Source organism: Thermobia domestica, chromosome 13 (assembly GCF_964235325.1).
Source record: "Thermobia domestica chromosome 13, izTheDome1.hap1.1, whole genome shotgun sequence".
NCBI classification, from domain to species: domain Eukaryota; kingdom Metazoa; phylum Arthropoda; class Insecta; order Zygentoma; family Lepismatidae; genus Thermobia; species Thermobia domestica.
The window spans coordinates 164,312,987-164,334,745 of record NC_137466.1 but is presented as its reverse complement, the minus strand read 5'-3'; the positions used below and the strand labels follow the sequence as shown (position 1 = coordinate 164,334,745).

Here is a 21,759-nt window from a genome sequence, read left to right as displayed (position 1 = left end):
AATCAAAACAAACGTCTATATATTACACACGATGGCAAAAATTTTGCATCAACAGATCACATTCAGTGTTGTTTAGAGTCTAAAATTATGTGTCTTAAATGAAGTATGATTAATGTACTTAGGTGAATTTCCACGAGAACGTATCAATAATAACGAAATTGCAAACATCTTTAATATACAGGACTAGCATAAATGACTCATTCATTTTGAAAAGCCTATATTTTCGAAAGTATTACACGCACACACATGAAAGAATATATGAAAAGAATCACACATTCGCCAAGTTTCCACTTTCTACAAATGTTCAACATGTGCCCCTTTGGTGACATGATACACGTCCGGACGATACTCGAGCTCATTCCATACATTTTGTAGCACAATCCTGTCAATTGTCAGCACTGATGCGTTCTTTTAGGTCGACTAAGGATTCCGATAGTGGGGGGTACGTAAAGAGGATCCTTAACGTACTTCCGCAGGAAGAAGTCGCAGGGCATTAAATCAAGAGATCTGGGAGGCCAGGGGAACAAAGCTGTCATTCTCACCAATACACCCCATCCAGTGATGCGTAAGTTCGTTTAGATAGTCATGAACTGGGATGTGCCAATGAGGGAGTGTCAAACACTACACAATACAAACTTGATGAGTTTGTGGTTCTTTTCATGAATCTTTTATGTGTGTATGTGTAATACTTTTGAAAATATAGCCTTTTCAAAACGAATGAATCATTTATGCTAACCCTGTATTTGTTTTCCATGACCTTGAGCAGAGTTATGTCTGCAATTAATCAAGATCCAACATGATATTTGTGTGTCGACTCATGGCCAACGAACAATGGAGCAATATCTCTGTTAACCAAACTATTTCAATTATAGCTGGTCCTCAGTGTCACTTCTGTGAATTAGACTTGGAAATTTTCTCAGTCTTCTGAAACTGACGACCTTATTATATTCTTATCGTAAGAATCTGGAGTACTAACTTTCCCCATAGTCCATGCCGTGTGCGTTCCGAAATTCTATTGACATGCCCTTTCTTTAATAAATAAAGGTTCTGGATGCAATAACTTCACATCTGATGATAGGACCATTCGAGATATATCGTAAAGATTTGAGAAAAAAATCTGAAAAGAAACAAAAACAAGAACGAGAGGAGCAAGAAGAATAGAAACCACACAAAAGAAAAAATATATGTATAGATATAAATAGGTTTGCCTATCCAAGTTTCTTGCACAGATTTCCTATCTATAGGTAAAATATGATGCTAAAATCGGATGATAGTAGAAACTGATACGGAATAATGAGTGAAACAAACATGAATTCAGAAATACCATTATACAGCTATATTGACGAGTAGATGATGTCGAAAACTTCAAAGTTACGAGTTTGTGAGGTCGTAACAGACCAAACATTCGTGGACGCAATCTCTCACTTCAACAATGTCAAAGCACACGACAATCAGACTGCAAACAGCCAAAAAGACATCAACTCAATCTATGGAACTCTTCAATCACAACAGGTAAGGACTCGAGAATTGCATTGTCTTCCTTTGCAAAAGACTGAATGGAAGTCATTTATAAAATAATAAAGATAAAAGATGATAAACGAACTTCTTGTGGATGCAGTATATAACGCAATTTGAAAATTTGAAGCAGCAGCTATTTTCATGGTGCTGATAAAAATTATGTTTTGTCTAAATTCGAAACGAAAGCTTGAACTTAAAGGTTGGTCATCCAATGGATGCGTAATCAGACACCTCATTGGTCATCAGAATATAGATATAACAGACTGTAGGACTATGAATACTGAAGTGTTCTCCGCCGGAGGCTTATTCCATATCAAATTCGACTCGGTCAGTAATTCCTGAGTTCATTACAGTTTTAAAAACTCACGTAATGATAAAGTGTTTTTGAAATATATGTATGTGGCATTAGCGCTTTGGAAACTCTTACACTTCATTATGGTGTGCTATTGTTTACAAGCATCAGCACAGCAGACGATACACACGAAGCCAGAACGACGGAAACCGAGGAGGAACGAGCCACCCAAAAATCGCCTATAAAAATGGACCCGAAGAGGACAGAAATATTAATTCACCACTGATCACTTAACCTACACCTGCTCCTGAGGTCCCCCTGGACGGAGTACTACCCTGCCTAAATCCGTAGAGGCTGCCATGAGCTAAGGGGATTCCTAACAACAACCCGAACCTCTGGAGGGTGCCATGAGCTGAGGTGGTTACCGAAATTCCGTATCTTCAAGTCGCTGCAAAACATCCTGGAGGCTGCTATAAGCTAAAGGGTTCCCATATAAAACATTTTCTTCCTTCATCTCACTTGTTATAAGGAAGATTGTAAGATATTCACTTTGTAGATACAAAGTCTATTTTTTGTAATATTTTTATAAAATAAATTAGGTGAAGGGCTAAAATCCCGGGACTGTTATTGTCTCTACCTAATAGGACATTACAATATATATATAAAGAAAAAAATGTACACTCTAACAAACACCTTGTTGAAACCCGAAGCAGATCGCCCGACTTCAAACATAAAATCCTACTCACACGGGACAAGCTGCTAGTTGCGAGTGATCGACAAATCGCAATGAACTTGAAATAGGATGCAATAAGCGTCGTTCACTTCCTTCCTGTGTTGGTAGATTCACCTTATCTATACAGATGGATAAGCAGCAGCCTGATTATGGATTCAATGGGAAAGCAACAAATGAATAGAGACATTTAACGTCAATCTACGTATCTACGGTAGATGTAAAACAAGATCTCTCACACAAATTCGATATCTAAAAATTGTAGGCTAAAAAAACTCACGAAAGAACTTCGCAGCATGAACTGAAAACTAATAGCATTTGTTAGTCAAGTTCTGTTTTTCAGGTAATAAGAAGGTAATTGGATCTATGATTGAAACGAATGAATGAAAAAAAAGGAAAGAAAAAAAAACTGCATTTGAAGCAACAGACTGGCCTTTTGAAATTAATTTCGTTTCAATTGCAGACTTTCTAGTTAGAATTCATATGTTCTCAAGTTAACAAATTGGGCCCTGATACAGTGCCGTACAGGCACATGAACCACCATGACAAAATGCCGGTACGAGTTGTGCTGTTTCAAGGATAAGTTGGCAGTTCCTATGAGAGTAAACGAGCATCTTGAGAAAGAACGAATTACAGTAGGTGATCTTTAATCCAGCACATTCGGGACCACGGCTGTGCCGGATTATCGAACATTAATACAATTTTAACAAGAATATCAAAGATAAAAATGCAAACGATTAAAGCACGTGCAAAAGTAATATGTAACCAGCTAGAAAAAGGCAGCATTCTACGTGGCGGTCAAGGTCGACAGGGCCGGATTTAAGGGATGCAAAGGTGCACGTGCACCCCCCCACCCCCCCTCGGCGTAAATATACACTATTTAAAATGATAAACTAGCAGTTAAAATAGCAACACTTTCCGAAACGTAAAAGAATTTCGGGGCTTAAAAGAACGCAGAGCTTTGCAAAAGCAATGGTTTAAGTCGATTTTCTAAAGGTTGAAGGAAAAGGATTCACCAAGCAAAACAATATAACATTTGTCACGTAGGGAAGAAAACAGAAGCCAGGAGAGAAGAACATTTTTTTTTCCTGTATGCCACTTGCGACCCTCTTTAAAATACTTTCCCCCGTTCTATGCATCAGTGTTGTCACGGGTAAAGAATATTGTCACATGTCACTTTGAAGAGTTTCAATGTGATTGGTTATTTTGGTAGATATTGGTGCACTCACCCTCAGACAATCCTGGATCCTGGATCCAGCCCTATATATATATATATATATATATATATATATATAGCGAGCGGTTCTCAATCGGTACAGGATTACACAATGTGCAAACCAGAGAGAGCCCCTATTGTACCCAGAAAAGAACTGGTTATTCATTCTTTCCACCTGAAGTGCCTTTCCGTAATTTATCTGGTTCTCTTTTTATTTATTATTATAATTTGGCAATCTTCCCTGTCATATAATAGTGCAACTCCACTGTAACTACTACAGGAATATTACAATAAGAACTAAAAATACTTTCACTGCAAAACAAAGAAATACGGTATAGCGGTGAAACATGAGATTTTTTTTTTTTCGACGGGAACATGATTCCACAATATTTCTTTGCAAAATGAAATAAATATCTTGTAACACCGACAAAACATTGTGTTTTATGCTTCCCACCGAAGGTCACACTAGCCTATGATAGAAAAAGAGATCTTCTTTTCCAAAGGTGACCGCTCTTTTATTGGGCCATTAACGTCTACTTAAACACTTTATTTGCCACTTTCTACTGCACGACTTGTCTGAAGATGAACACAAATAAGAAACTAAAATAACGTGAGTTCATCAAATTCTTTTGGGGGAAAAAATAAAAAAATAAAATAAAACAGAAATAAAAAATAAAAATAAGTAAATAAACTATGGATACTTTTTATGTGACTACTACAGATGAAAGCTAAGTTTCTGGGCACATCCCAGTAATACTCCTTAAAATGGAAAACCATCTCATCTCATTCCCTCAAAAATATCGGGAGCAACTTGTCACTACAATGAAACCTTTATTCAGAAATTAGTATAACAATATAATCACACAACCACAATTTTTATACTGCTATCCATTTCCGTGCAGAGCTTAAGCACTGAGTTTCAACCTCTAGAACTGAATGATCCACCAAGACAATGCACCAACACATACGGTTGTCAAGTACAGCTACGTTTGGTCCCAAACATTAGGCGTTTACAACCAATCAGCCTCCTGTTTTCGTGATTTGTCCACCTGTTTTCTTTTTTATCTTTCAAAATGCTGAGATTTGGCGTCAGCGACGCTCAAGAGGAATCGATCATCTGGCTCCTATCAATATTTCTTATTAACAAAACTTTGGATCTCTCCTTTGAATCCCCTTTGGATCAGAGTGTTTGGATTATCCAACTGCCGAATAAGGATTTGTGTTGGATATTAACGTCGTTCGACCGAAAACTGAAAAACGCAGTGTCGTCTTATCAGCATTATGGGCCCCTGGGTAAACCAATGTACTGAGGGCCTGGGCAAATAACCACTGGATTAATGCGTTAAGACAACCCTGTCTAGACGAGGATTGCGCTGAACAGTATGAAGAAAGAGGGCTGAAGGGTGCATCCCAATAAAATGGCACATCTACCCTACTGCATTAAATATCGCGAATCTTATTTTAAATGAAAGAGATTTCATTCTCTACCAAATATCATATCACTCTGACGCTTTTAAGAGCTGGCTGAACTTTGCAATTTTTTAACTTTATTTTGTAATTATTTTTATAAAATTTACCTTAACTGAGTCTATTTAAAATATACGGTCTATTCATGTATTCTCCTGTAAAAACAAGTAAATACTTCACATTTTATTCTTTAATATATCCGCATTGAAAATCATGTTACTCTTAAATAATTCTGTACTTGGACATTTCTAATAATTAAAGTATTGTTACATGAAATATTATAACATCTGTAAATAGAAAGTACATACATAAACACAAGTACATGTAAAAAAAACAGAAAAAGAAATCACCAAGATCATAAATTAGTCAGTAAATACTGACTATCTCGATGAACAAAAGCGTCACAAACATGTAAGCGTAGCTCCAACTTCTTTACTTAGCTTTTTTCTTACTGTACACTGGCGGCTTACATATTAGCTTCGGTTAGAATATAAATTCGCCTCCCCCACTCCTTTCCCGGGCATACCAATTTTATAATTATTACATCCAAACTGTTTTCTGTTCTTTTTCTTTAAATTAAAATTCTTTTTATCTTTTAACATTTTGTTGACATATTCCAGCACAAATACGCCTTTTCAACTATCAATTACATTTTTTTATTATTATTTTTTAAAAAAAAGCTTTACAAATAACACTTCTACTCAAAACTATATTAAAATATACATGCATAATAATAGTAATAATAATTGTAAAGGTTATCAATTTCACCTTTTTTCACATGAAGCAGTTTACTTTAAATCCATAATCACATAATTACAATCTACAGTTTTAGCCATTTTGAAAGAAAAAAATCAGCTATCAAATATTTTTCGTAACAAATAAAACTAGGGCTCACACAAATGCAGTGGTATATGTAGACACAAGGAGTTGATGACAGATTGACAAAACAAAAATACGTATTTACAGAAAACTAAATAAAATTACCATGAATAGGTAAGTAAAAAGTAAAAATATCCTTTCTCTTATATGTCTGTACATTTTGTTTTAAAGGTTAATTCTTGAGCTTAATAGAAAAGAAATATGTCCAAGTTGTAAAAGCTATTACATTGCGAAATAATAATATTGTTTAAAACTAGCATCAGAAACTGTTTTTCAGTCACAAAACATAGCACCATTTGAAGTGATTATTATTATTTTTTTCTCTTGAAGCGCGCACACACTCCCATACATTCTTCACTTCAAATGTTACCCTCGAACATACGAACACATACGCACATATCTAGGTAGAGAAAGCTGGTATTCACAGCCTACATTTGGTTTTACTCCCCCACCCCTTATTTTTTTTAATTATTCAAGGTCATTTTGTTAAAATTAATAGCCAGCCGTGATTTTCGTTTCTTGACTAGTACAGCTTGGCCTGTACTATGCTCTTGCGCTGTGGACGTGGAATCCTGATTCTGAGGGGGTAGTTGTTCTTTCTTAACAACAGTTTCCGTATTTTCCTGAGCACTTGTAGCACTGGACTGCCTGGTCATTACACTAATCGGATTCTGCGCCGGAGTCGTATTCGTAGTACTACCAGATTCACTACCTTCCTTTTGTGGCGTCTTTCGTTGCACCTGCAACGGAACGAACTGGAACCCTGCTGATGGCGATACTTGATCTTGTGGTGCCGTATCTTGAGTAGTCTGTTGTTTGTGACTTTGTGAGTGGAACACTTTTGTTTGTTGGGTTCCATGTTGCATTTTTGCAGTTGATCTGGACGCTCCTTGGTGTGAAGATTGCTTGTTTGAAACCTGCCTTGGAGAGTTTTCGTAGCCTTGGTTACTACTGCAAGATTTTCGCCAATCGGTGACGTTGTCAGCTACAGAGAAGTTAAAAAAAGACAATTATTAAATTACCATAAAATAAAAAAACAATAAAATTTCGAAAAGCGGTTGATGTCAGAATTAACGCCAAAACATTTCGAGGAAAAAAAAGTTTTGTTTTGATGACTCAAAAGCGTCACACTCGTTGATAAACATATACCATATATCTTCTAAATGAACGAATCGAATAATACCAAATTCTACGTCTTATAACAAAGCTCACATTTCATTTGAAAATCTCTCTTTAGAAGAGACAAATATATTAATCCACACTGATTACTTGCTACAACAAAATACGTAAGCCAGCATACTTTTTGAGTCACTTGTATCACGATATAAATATGAGCTTTGATTTAAAAAAAAAAAATGTTTTCTCACCTGTCTTCCAAACATTCTCCGCCAGCCGAGATATTAGTTTCTTGACTAGTAACACATAAAAGCTAGACTTATTATCTCTTTATAAGTTTAAACCTACAGATAACATGTAGTGACTAAGCGTTTTGATTAGTCAATTTTGGTACAGAAAAAGGGGGTTTCCGCACTGTTTTGACCAACAGCGCACAAACCAACATTGTCAAGTTCAAAATAATTGTAATCCTTACTTATCCTCTTTCGCATTCTGTATTTATATTGTTTCACAATTTTGGTAGTTGGTAAGTACTTCAAATTATATTCCCGTAGCCAAATTCCCTCTATAAAAACTGTTTCGTGAGTACTACAAGATTCTGAAACATGTATTTTTATTAGCACACATATTAGTTCCCGACTACGGTAGGTCCCATAGTACTGAAGCTACGGATCTTTAAAATTTATTTTTTCATGTTTTCGGCAGCCTATAATTTCGAAAGGAAGCATTTGTGCAACCAAGTGTAGCATTTGTGTATAATTTTTGCCTCATCTTGGTGTCAGGAATCACCTCCCAAACGTTGTCGGTGTTGTTTTGAAACACTATATATACCGCGAGAAAGCCAAATTTTAAGATGCCATATTTCGAATTCGAGAGACTGTGGATGGTGGTTCTTATCAGCGTAAAGGAAGTCATGCATAGGCAATCGAAAAATGCATATTTCATTAATGTTCAATGTGTGAACAGGTTATTCCCTGCAGGGTGAAATTCCCAGACATGCCATTAACCGAATTTTGAGATATGGTCTGACTTTATGATTGGTTCAAAGTAGACAAACGATAACTCTTGATAGCAGTGAACACGGAATCCTTTGGCGCGATTTCGAAAGTGTTTAGGATCGTCACCACCACGGTCTTTCCTACCCGGGAAAACGCATGGTGCGATGTTTTCTTTCACGCTTATAAGTGAAGAAAACGTGAAATATACCGTGACGAAATACATATCACACATTATTCCTAACACAAATAAACATGGAGCTGCTGATTCCTAACACTTCTGCCTTCCCTCCGAAGCGCTGGATGTCCATTGTGGTCAAAGTTTACTTCCTGCCTACTTTGGACACTTTTTGAAATCGGGGTATATCTGAAAACTCTATTGAAAACATATCTAAGAATTACACCCTGTACACCTATGGACAATTGATGAAATATGTACTTTTGGATTGTGTATGAGTGGCTTCCTTTACGCTGATAAGAACCTCCATTCACGGTTTCTGGAATTCGAAATAGGGCCTACTGAAATTTAGTTTTTTCGGGATTTTGGACCAGGATGTATGTTTGGGGGGGGGGAGGAAGTGCTGTTATAGGTACATATAGAAAAATTACAAACACCAAAGTACATTGTCGGACCTCTTTGGGGGGGCGGCCCCTCTGGCCCCCCCTTCCCTACGCCACTGTTTTGGACAGCCCTATCTCTGAAACTATGCACTTTTCGCCATAGGTTCATAAAAACTTTTTCTCTTATTTTGATGTTACGAATCACTTCTTACAGTTTGTCTGTATAGTTCATTAACACGATGTATATATGTGGTAGAGCGTTCACCTCTAGTGCGTGGAGCCCCTGGTTCGATCCCAGCTTCACCAAGTGAACTTTAGCCTACACGGCACAATCGTGGGATGTAAAACTGAAAGATTTCATTTCAATCTTCTTCTTCTTATAAGCCTTTTTTTCCCCAATTAGCTGGGGGTCGGCTTTTCAGATCCCCCACCTGTTTCTACCTTGTGTCATATCCGCTGTGACACCACACTGCATCATATCGTTCTTAACACAATCTCTCCACTTCTTCTTTGCCCGGCCTCACGCTCGTTTCCTATTCAGTTCTATAGCATCTACTTGGTTAGCTACGTATTACAGAGGTCTTATTACATGCCCGAACATTTCAGTCTACTTTCTTGTAGTTTTTCTACTACTGGTCTCGCTTTTACTGTCTCCCGAACCACGTCATTCTTAATTTTGTCCTTCTGTGTCACTCTACACATCCACCGCAGATTCCTGTCCGTATAATACGGCAGGTCCCATTACTGTTTTGTAAACTTTTCTTTTAAGGCATATTGATACCCTAGTCACACAATACCCCAGCAGCTTTTCTCCATTTTGTTCAACCGCTGGTAATTATGCTGTTTGCATCTTCCTCTCTTCCTGCAGTACTTGAATTCCTTCGTCTTTACCAGCTCTTCTTCGCCCAGCCGTATTCTTGTATTCTCGATTACATTTTTCCTTAAAGAATAATGTAAATATTCTGTCTTGATATTGGTAATTCTAAGCCTTTTGCTCTCCAATGATCCTCTTCAGGCATCTATTTCTCCTGCAGTGCTGCCTTGGTCTTATTCATCAGCATGTCGTCATCCGCAACTAGCATATTCCAAAGTGCTAACTCTTAGATATCCTTTGTAAGTTCGTTCATCATAATTGCAAAATGGTATGGGCTAAGATTAAATCCCTGATGAAGTTTCACTTTAACTGTGAACTTTATTGTTATTCCGCACGCGCAAGAGCGTGTGCGAAATAACAGAAGAGTTCACACTAAAAGATCTGGTTACTGCACTGACATCTAAATCAAACTTGTTTCTTGTTTTCCCAGGAATCTTACCCTATAACATTCTACGTTGCATGTAAATATGTCTTCCAACACGATATAAGTTCTGTATGTACAATGTTGCGAAATTAAACAGTGCTGCCAATTATGTTCAAATTCAACCGTTAATCCGTAATTTTTGTATGTCCTCAAGAAGGTATGACAAAATTAAAATTTTATTTTTATTAATGTAGTTGGTAAACATTGTATCCCAGTCCTTCAGAAGGTCTTCTTTCTGAGTGTTAGCAGGTCTTTTGTCCTCATATAGTAACTTTCAAATACGTTCCTTTCAAAATTAGTGGTGGCCCCATGTGAAACTTCTACCTTTTGAACTGCATGATTTGTAGATACGACAGAATGCATTAATTTCTTTAAGCACCAAATATATTTCTCAGAACTTTACTCATATAGATAATTTGTCATTTTTAGTTGACAAGGAAAAGCTAAAACAAACAAACAAACAAACAAACAAACAAAAAAAAACATATGTTTGTCCTTGTTTTTCAATTAATGTTTAGTAATATTTTTTAAAAAATCTCTCTCTTTAATTATTACTACATAACAGAAATTTATAGGAGAAATTATTAATTTAATATATCACACATCTTTAATAATAAAAATAATGCAATGAACTCATAACGTTTATTTTACACTCTGTGAAAAAAAGACATAAAATAATCAAATATGTATGTAAAATAATGTATATTTTCATAAAATAAAAAAAGTTGTACATACACTACTTGGTATCTGAAATTAAAATTCCATACTAGCTGCAAATACTAATTTCTACCTTAAAATAAGTTCAATAAATTTATACATGTTGCCAATAAAAGAAAAAGTCAGAATTTATATGTGTAAACAACGTTAAATAACATGTATATTTCACACAAAGAACTCATTACAAAGTATTTTTTATAAATAAAATATGTAATAATAATAATAAATAAATAACAAATGCAGTCATTAATTAACATGAATTAGGAATAAACGCATTAAAAGAATTAACATTTAAACATATATTCTGAAAAAAGTATTAGAACAGCATATAATATATTTGTGAGCGACGATCCATAAACTTACGAAAAGAAATATTAATACATAGAATTAGCGATTGTACAGGGTGGACATAAAGTCTCTCTTTGATAAACATTAATAACAAGAAAACTAAGAACGACAGAAGCTTGTGATTTGCGGCAAATAATAGGAAAACTCGATAGGTTTTTATTTGATTTCGAGAATTTCCACATGCGCTTTATTAGTTGCCCTCAAGACATCCAAGCGATATTCAATTTCCATTCATATGTTACTCAACATTTCAGGAGTCACTGTGCCTATTGCGACCCTTATCCTGTTTATGAGTGTTGGAATATCATGGAGTGTTGCGTAAACCTGTTTTTAACACAACCCCACAGGAAGAAGTCAAGGATGCGCAACGCAAGGATTTCCGTCGGCTTCCGGTTAAAGCAACGCGAACAGCTTCCACACACTCTTCACTAACACTCGATCTACCGCTTCTATCACGATCTAAAACATTTTCTGTTGCAATAAACATGCTATACCATTCCTTTATGCTCTTAACATCTGGTGGTTGCTGTCCATATTCTCTCTTGAATTTTCATTGAACTGTGACGGGAGATTTTGTTTCATGATACCACAACACACACTTCGCTTTCTGCTGTGCTGACGCCATTGTTTAAACGCATGACTGTCGCGCTGCAGTCAGCTGCAGTAGATAGAGGCACAGGATGTGGCAAAATCTTTATAAGTATAATTCATCCGATGTTTTCAGACCGCATGCTTCTATCCTTTTTACTGTGCTTTCAGTAACGTGTTACAATGGGCACTGCAATAGAACCGACCTCTTGTGAGGTGCGTTCTGTGATTACGTTTTTGTTGGAAAAACACTTAAGAAAATTAAGGCGCGCGCCGGGAAACAAGCACCGGGGAAAACATAGTACGCAGGTGTTGTTTTTTCACGACAACGCACGTCCACACACGGCCAAGCACACCCGAGAGCTCTTGGATGGTTTTGGATGGAAGGAGTTCGATCACCCACCATACACCCCGGATTTGGCGCCGAGCGACTACCACCTCTTTCCAGCGATGAAGACATGGCTCGCTATACAACGCTTTGATACGGATGCCGAACTGCATACCGGTTTAAGTCAGTGGTTGAAACCGCAAGCGGCAGATTTCTACCGCGATGGTATTGAGAAACTTCTGCAACAGTGTGGTAAGTGCCCTAATTTGCATGGCGATTATGTGGAAACATAGCTTAAGGGTGTACCTTTCAAATGTATATAATACAATTCATTGGTTTGTTCATTCTGTTACTATATTATTTCAAAACGTCTGTTACTTTCTCGACAGCCCTCGTACTGTTTAAAATGAGATCTAACCAGTACTCGGGCTTGTATCCAAGGCAATTATTCCCACCGAAATTACAAGCAAAAGCACATGTGTTAGCACATCTGGTCACGAGGAGTCACAAATATGTTAACTTTAATCAACCAACAGACGATCGTTTCGTGAATTTGCTATTAGCATCCTCAGACCAATGTTAATACTTGCAGTTTGTGAATCACAACGTTCACTGATTTAAAATTAAACATACACTATGTTTGCTACGTTTTTGAATTTACATTATTATTTTTGTTTCGTGTCCCATATTTATGTTCCGAGGATAAGGGAGATTTGATAATGATGATGATAAACGAAATAGTCGAATTAAGGTAGCGGGAGGAAACGGAAGAATCCCAAGAAAATCCACGCACACCAGGAACGTGCCGTGGAAAATCGGCGCCCGGGGCGAAAGTATTTGACGGCGCTCCCGTACATATAAGTGAGGTCGACAGACCAGCCGAAAAGCGTCACCATGGTTGGCGCGAAGCGTAAGAAAATTTTCAAAAATAAACCCTGCTTTTCCTTGGTTTTGAGCATTTTTTATTACTTTATTCTTTCCATTCTATATATATATGTGCACATGCATTTTCCTAACATGAGTAACATTATAGGACCAGTTCCTAAAGCAGGAAGAGGATTTAAGTATATACTACTAATATGCCAAATAATATTTCCTCTCTCTTTCTCTTTCCTTCTTTTCTTTTTTATTTTTCCACCCGAATTTTGCGCCCCCTTACTACGGCACCCGGAGCCGTCGCCCCGCTCCCCCCATGCGGCACGGTCTTTGTCTACCACAAGGTCCACTTGGTGAGAGCTGGGATCGAACAAGGGACTCCACACACACCCAAGTGAGTGCTCTCCTACCGAGCCACCCCTAGTCCCCACAGTTATAAAACGTATATGATTTTCGGCCTAGTAGCATATTTCCCTTCTTTGATTTGAAATTCATTGTGCTTTTAGTTACAAACAAAATTAACTGTTAGAAAAATAGGTTGCTTCTGCATTTTTCCAATGTACACTGCGTATACTGTTTATTTTGATTCATGCTAAATGTTTCTCTTGTCATAAATCAATCTCATGAAATTACCTAAGTACGAGGTAAAAATAAATAAATAAATAAATAACAGAAAATATGAAAATACAATATGCTGATAAATATGCTAAATAATACAATAGAACAAAATACCACCACTGCTGAAACATTGGATTAACGTATCTGTTTACAACAACAATCTCACCATACACTTAGCAACAACAATCAATAATTAAATTATGGGCCCAATCCAATTCTGACACTTGCTCGTCCATCTTCCACCTTTCTGTCTTCAAGCTAACAATACGTTTCTTTGTGTAATGTTTAACGTCCTATAACTTGATTTGTATACAAATCTCAAACATGATATTTGCAAAGCAAAATAATAACAGGATAGTAGGTTTATCTGTCAAAATTTTAGATCTTTAAACTTCGTCTCAACAAAGATCTAAAATCTTGACAGATAAAGACACGTATCTTGTCGTATCGTAAATTTTGACAGTACTATCATGAAGTATTTTTCTGTGCACATATGTTTGAGATTTATATACAAATCAAGTTATAGCACATTTAAACAGATTTTTTTTTTTATTTCCGATTTTGAAAGATTTTAACTTGTAAAGGAAGCAACCTTCAGTGTATATTTTTTTGTTTCTCATATGGTACACTAGCAGCGTTCACCCCGCTTCGCTGCGGTCACCCCGGAACGCAATAAACTTTGTTACTTAGATAATTTTTACTTTTTCGCTTTCAAGTGATATGATAAAAACCATAGAAGATTGCAGTAAATCTTAACATTATATCGCCTGTCATTTATGTTAACCCGCCCCGCTTCGCTGCGGTCATCCCGGTGCTGGCATATTGTAAAAGTGTCTGTAAAAATAAGCAAATCAATTAAAAAATTTTAAACAGAAGATTCAAGCTATTTTCCGCTGTATATCGCCTGTCATTTTGCAGTAAATCTTAACATTATATCGCCTGTCATTTATGTTAACCCGCCCCGCTTCGCTGCGGTCATCCCGGTGCTGGCATATTGTAAAAGTGTCTGTAAAAATAAGCAAATCAATTAAAAAATTTTAAACAGAAGATTCAAGCTATTTTCCGCTGTATATCGCCTGTCATTTATGTTAACCCGCCGAGTGACACGGTCATGCGGGTTGCATATAAATACGTTTATTTTTACCTATGATGAACTAATAACAAAGGATTTGTACGTTATGGACACTTGAATGGTCAATTATCTCAAGACACTGGTAATTAAAAATTAAAGTGATATGATAAAAACCATCTAGGGTCCAAATCCTAATAACCCCCCAAAAATGAAAGAAATTGGTTCAGCCGTATTAGCGTGATGAGCGGACAAAATTTTGTACGTTCTCTTTTATATATATAGATTTAGTATGACCCTCCTCCCTCCCGAAACAATTAACCCTGAGATTATGTTCCTTCTTGAGGTGTTATCATTTCGAACACTGCAAATTTGTCACTTTTGATGTCAACTGTTTAGGTGGATTTGGAACTATTTTGCAAACAAATTTCATTAAATATGTACTATAGACTACTCTTTTCCGAATAAAATGACTATTATTTCATTAGCCTAACCAGCTCTGAGTAATATCAGTTAACGGAAACCACTACGAACGCAAGGATCAGAGAGTGTTGTCAAACAAAAATGGCTGCAATGAAAAAATGCTACAAAAAATGTAGCTTTTTTCTTTTCCATCTTCTAAAATAAGAGAAAACCGAGTTTAACAAAAAAAAAAAAAAAAAGCCAAACCACTTGGCGTAGCGGCCCATTTGTGAGCCTAAGCCTGCTCCAGCGCCATCTACTAGCGACCGGCTGAACTATGCTCAAACTAGCGGTGAGCACGTGATCAGTGCGCTGCGACGCCCTGTTTCTAACAGGTGCATCAGGAGCTTTCTAAATCGAACTCAGGATCACGCGGACATGAGTACAGCGCTCTCTTTAGACCTTTAGACTACACTGTTTCCAGACAACCGAAACAACGAAAATTAAGTGAAATCTTTGAGTTTTACGTCCCACGGTTATGCTGGCTAGGCTAAAGGATACGGTGATGATGAGAAACGAATGGGATGGTGGAATGAAGAAAGTGGAAGAAAATGGGAGAACCCCGAGAAAATCCACGCACACGGTGATTGTCCACCACAAAGTACACTTGGCGTGAGCAGGGTTTGAACCCGAGACCCAAAACACCAGAGGTGAACGCTCTAGCACTGAGACACCGTGGGCCCTCCAGACAACCGAATTACAATATCATAAACTGGATACAAATATCGATCTTGTAGAAGAATCGGCACGTGGGTTTACCAAGCATTAACAGAGGAAAAAATAAATTTAGAAAAAGGACAAACTCTTTTGTAACAATACGAAAACAAACTATCTGCAGTAATGAAAAAGAGAAATGGATATTTAATAATAATACATACCACTTAAAGCCAGTAAGAAATATCATAATTATATGAGTATAAAAAAAATCACTAGAAATAACAAATATATCAGAAGAATAGAAACAAATAAATAAATAAAAATAATACTCAAAATTGAAATCTGAGTTCAACGAAAGTAACAGAATGATGATGTTATTGGACAAAATTAATATCATTTTCGCAATTACTAATATTTCAGTTACGAGCAAAAGTGATTCTGTAAATAATGTGCTCCCGATATATACCATATTCGTCGTAAAATTGTAATGAGGCATTACAAATAAAAAAAAAAATGTCGGTGGAAGAATTCTTTTGTTTCGTTTGTTTGTCACGTAGCATGAACATAGACTCTCATCATCAAAACCATGGGAGTCAATCCCACCGCGGACGTGTTCCCGCCAATACTTGTAAAACGGTCCTCGTTCCCACCAAGATTTCAAGTAACTTAGGTCAACTATGACCCAAAAGAGGCTCAACCATGTAGCAGTTTGCTACGTTCACAAAACAATGTTAGACAAAGTGAATATGAAAAGAAAGTAGTACAAAAACTTGTTTCCAATTGTGAATTGCTTTTGACGTACATTTGGTTTATCATTTAACTAAAATTGTAAAACAAGGTTCAATTTTACTGTTTGAATAAATGAACAAACTGTAAAACGTGTTGTGCGTGTATTTTAGTACCACATATTCCAACTAGAACTAGACTATCAAAGGTAAAAATAAAACACAAAATTTTTAAGTTTTTGTTTGCTTTTTACGTCAAGATGTTTTAAAATGCAATGTACGAAGACTATTTTCTCTAAATTTTCCCGAGGAGAACCCTCGAAACCCCGCATTCCTGGGAGTATTCCATATACAGGGTTCCTACTGATCTCGAGAAATTATTTTCCTGACTTCTCCTTGACTTTCACGACAAATGTTGGATGACGTTGATATATAAATAGGAATAAATAACGGTGAATATTTATATATAAGAACATTTATTCTATAGAAACAAATAGTAATCAATTGCTCATACATACACTCATGTCCAAAATGTTTGTCGCATATCTATAACTGTGTTCTTGTAACAATATAATTTGATAATGATTTTGCTGGGTGCTTTTAATACTGATACTATGTGTATAGTCTGGAAATGTATATTTGTGGTAAATTTCATAGGAAAAGAATTATAAACACGAAAATTAGAATGAGTAAAACAAAATGTTGCTAAATGGACAAGAGTTTTATTTTCGTTTTATTGTTCTTATTTGCTGCTCTTTTAACACGAAATTTGCCACATACCTGTCTTTGCCGATTATACACATACTAACATTATAAGAAATGCCGGACGAATTCGTTATCAAATTATATTCCTACAACAACATATTTATAGGCATGCGACAATAATTTTGGACATGAGTGACATTCCACTTATCTTTCATAAAAATCTGAACAACGTCCATTATAATGGTTGGCTAAGCTGAAATTGATATACAATTAAAGATAGAAAACATATAGTTTATAAAATTTCCCTGACTTTCCCTGATTTCTAGTATTTTTCCCTGAACTTCCCTGACTTTCCTGAGCAGTAGAAATCCTGATATACCAGTCCCCCTAGTAATCTGTCCCCCCAAAGTTTATGTGCTGCTGACGCTAATGTTCAAAACTAATGAACTTAGCAAATTTTAGGAAAATAATTTACGGTTATGTTGATTAACAAGACGCACCATAAACAAAACTGTGTATTACAAGAGAATAAGATTTATTAGATACAATATTTACAGATTACAAAGATCGTATTTAATAATTAAGTGCAGCAGTGATTAATATGTTATATAACTGACATTGGCTGTTATTCCCCTGTTTTAGTATTTCTCCCATAATCACTCATGGTCACTCAGTAATAAACTCGCCTCTGGACTGCAAATAAAATGAGATTATCCATCACGGAATTAACTGTTATTTCTTCCAACAAACTCTACTGTGTTTATTTATACTAACAACTTAAGCCAATTAATTGAAGTTGTAATTATAATTAGTTCATTAGAAGCTATTGTCATTATTAGTGAAATGTATGATTTTATTTACGTACTTCTTAAAATTTATTTACTTATTTATTATGTATCAGCGTTAATTAATATTACGGTTCAACCTATCTCGATTTACGGAATAAGTCAGTACCAAAGCACGCTTCCTGAGAACGATAAAGGTACGCCATTCCACCCTATTCGGGAGTGAAATGTTCAAACTCGTGAGCGTGACTTTCAGGTTCCATAACTGAGAGCGAGCGCGTGTAAGCACTAGCCCTGTAAGTGGATAGCGAGTCCGTGTGTAAACACTACTTCTGTAACTGGAAGCAAATGCGTGAAAGCATCACCCCCTATAAGTAGAAAGCAAACCCGTGTAAAGCACTAGCCCTATGCCATGGAGGTGATATTCAAACCAAAAGTAGTATAAATTCAATCATTTCCGGTTTTAAAGTTGATCGCTCTAGAGCAAAAACGGTGATAGATAACGAGAAGCGGTTTTCTGCAATCGATTAAGAGTTCCAGAAATATATTGCATCTCCACTCTAATCTTTATCCTAAAACAGGAAGTGGCAGAAATTCAGAATTAAGAAACTACGTATCACTCAATACAAACCAACCGTAGGTGGACATTGTAACTTGTTTTAAACTAACAGGCTACGGTAAGTACTCTACCTGTTTTTTACTAATATTTTTAATTATCCTTTTAATCTCTGAACATGACAGAACTCGAAGAATTCTTGGTCGTCATTTATATAGTTGAATGATGCATCTGACATTTTTCAATCTAATAGTAAAGAGCCATTCTTTCGATTAAATTAAATTATAAAAATGTCACTTCCTTGTCTGTCAATAGCATTTTTTATTGATATTCACGTGGGATCTTAGTGTGACTTTACAAGAATGGCGTCCTACTGTACAGTAACTTTTGGACCTAGCCCTCAAAATACCACTTTTACAGTGCTTTCCCCTGACTGGCTCTCTATGTTCACCAGCCCTTACGCCACGTATTTTCAGAATCCTGTGAATAGTTTGAGCTTAGCATCATTGAGTTCTATAATAAATACTCACAAACATTATTTGTAAGTGGACTCTTTGAAATATATAAGGAAATAAACAAATTTGTTTTATTTGTGAAATTATTAATACAAAAATTAAAAATACGTATCAAGTTGTTAGTACTTGTTATTTAAAACTAGCTGCATATCAAAATGTAATTGTGTGGTAAAGCGAAAAATAAGCTCTCATAATTTTTCTCCCGCTGCTTATCAAGTTGTGTGAATATATTTAAATCTGACATTTATGGCTATCACTGATTAGTATGACTCTCTTCTCTTTCTTCCATTTAGAAGGAAAAATAAGCTGTTTTAAAAGAAGGTAGGAATATATTTCATTGTAGGATCGGTGTATTTGATTGTTATTAGGATAACCGCCAACTGAACTTGCCGCGAGGATTACACGTTGAAACTGCGCTTTAGGAAGCAGTTCTCTTTTAGCTACATATTTCAAATAACAAATAATTTTATGATAGACACAAAATGTCTTCCAGAAAATAAATGGATAAATACAATTTATCCTATAAAATGGATTCAAAATTCACTGAGAAAATAAGGATCACAATAAGTAATAAAGGAAACAGAGTGATTCTCACCTTTCTTTTGTTGAAAATGTCCAGATTGTTGACCATACTTATTGTTGTATCCCTGGTTGTTCGCAGTTCGCCACGCTTGTTGATGTTGATACCATTGTTGTGGAGGTGTGGGAAGATTATTTGTAGGCAGTGAACTTGTAAGTGGCGGAACAGGTGTTTTCTTCACTTCATTTAGAGCGACTTTCGCTGCATTTTCAGCCGCCTAAAAGAAAGAAGAGAAAGAACAACGCCTTAATTCTATACAAATTGGTAATGCGTGAAACAACAGCTTAACCTAATATTTAAAGTGATGCTAATTTTCTCATCACCGACCGAATGATGCAAGACTCTCCTATCCTGTAGAGGTTCTATACAAACCCAACTTTTTTTTTTTTAATTCAAAACAGAAAGGGACAAAATTTTACTAAAACATCAATCTCTTTGCCAAAATACGATGACTCTCTTCGACTCCTCGCGGCTACATGGTTAGCGTACTAAGTAGGAGCTGATTCGGATATCACCTTAAGCTGAAAGTCCCACGTCTCATACAGCCTCGGCACTGAAACAGGCGCTAAACTCCAATCCAACGAACAAAGACCCACCCACCTCTTCCTTGCGTGACGAAATATACTTTTTGTTCGTTCCTTTCCAAAGTTTCTTTGTAACTTCAGATACTTTTCAGGTTATACCAACACTTTTCCCTTGTTAGCACTCTTATGGGCAGAGTTCGAAATTTCGTTGCAGCACAGTATAGTTAATTAAAAAGTTAAGATTAATTCTAACGCAAAACGTCGTAAAAACTCTTCTACAATGATGGAATTTTATTTTAATCAACTTTATTCATTTTTATAAGTTAACAAGCGGACAAACAGGAAAGAAATTCTTAAAAGTAGATGCAACTTTCCCCCCCCCCCTCCTGATTCCTCTTTGAAATAAAACGTTATAGAAAATGACCAAATGCTAGGAAGTAGGAAGACAAGAATCTAATAATCATTCCTCGATTCATTATTAGTCTTTACGACAGAAACTCATATCTGATCTACCTAAGGCCAAATGTCAGGATTTTAAACAAGACTCTTAAGAAATTTGTACTTTCCTTTACATAAAGTCATTAGAATGTTTGGACAATTAGTAAGTCAGCACTATTCATAATGTATCAATCCACTGAAATTTCGACAGAAGAAATCCCTCAGGTACCACCACAAACTAAACTTAAAAAAAAAAAAAATCTTCAGCGTTTATTTATCGATAAGTCGGCACGTTTGTGACATGCTGAGGCACAACACCTTCGATTTGAAGATATGATCATTCAAGTAGGCTTGTTCTCATCTGTAACTTTGGATAATTTATAATCGTACCGCGTATTACCACCAAATGCTCTAGGAACGAAGCTGTAAAATTATGAACATTTTTTAACCTTAGGACGTGGACAGTTACAGGACGTTTCGAAATACCTCCAAAACTCGACTGATGACTTTGGATTTGTATGAATGTCAAAGTGTACTGAAAGGATAGCTCACTTTCTCTATTAAAGTGAAAGTGTAATGTAAGGACAGTTCAACTTCTTCAGTTCGATGGTTACAGAGATCACTTAAATATTGTCCAAGTATAAATGCTAAGTCTTAAGTGACTCTGATGATATGATGCAGGATATAAATTAGTGCTGACCACAGATTGTTTGAAATCGAAACTCAGTGATGAGAATGAAGTTTTACGTTTGGTTTATAGTACTTCCGATAAAACCTTCGCACATTACTCTCAGCTATGGTCATTCTCATACTGCTAAAAATGCTAAAAACTTTTTTTTTTTTTTTTTTGTAGTCCCTTATTCAATGTTTTCGTGTTTGTATTTGAAGTATTACACATGCAATTCATGCTGCTTCTAACAGTATGTGAGGATGAACAAATTGGATCTGGCATGGTAATCTTCCAGAAAATCATGCCAGATTAAAATAATCCCCCAGACTTTACTTCGTAGTGCTAAAGGAAGACACTATTAAGCTGAGTAAGGAGGTACTAACTAAGCTGAATCGTTATCCAACTATGCATTAATAAATAATTATATTACAAGGTGTGGCTATTAATTTCCAGGACTGCTCTAATAACACCAGAAGAGATGATGTGAAAAACGTACCCTTTTAATATGTTTCGAAGTAATCCCCAC

General features: G+C 36.1%; 1 protein-coding gene across 3 annotated transcripts in view; it reads right to left on the bottom strand.

Moving 5' to 3' along the window:
• Positions 1-5,855: 5,855 nt before the first annotated feature.
• pcm (5'-3' exoribonuclease pacman) overlaps positions 5,856-21,759 on the bottom strand; it is a 136,838-nt gene continuing 120,934 nt past the window's right edge. For 2 of the 3 annotated variants that reach the window (XM_081736800.1, XM_081736801.1), the window contains 2 exons: positions 19,617-19,818; positions 5,856-7,087 (listed from right to left, as the gene is read on the bottom strand). In XM_081736800.1, coding sequence (XP_081592926.1) covers positions 6,567-7,087; positions 19,617-19,818 — 723 coding nt within the window. In that variant the 3' untranslated portion in view covers positions 5,856-6,566. Of the gene's footprint in view, positions 7,088-17,683; positions 17,859-19,616; positions 19,819-21,759 lie in introns of those variants that run through there. The other variant, XM_081736802.1, reaches the window with a different exon arrangement.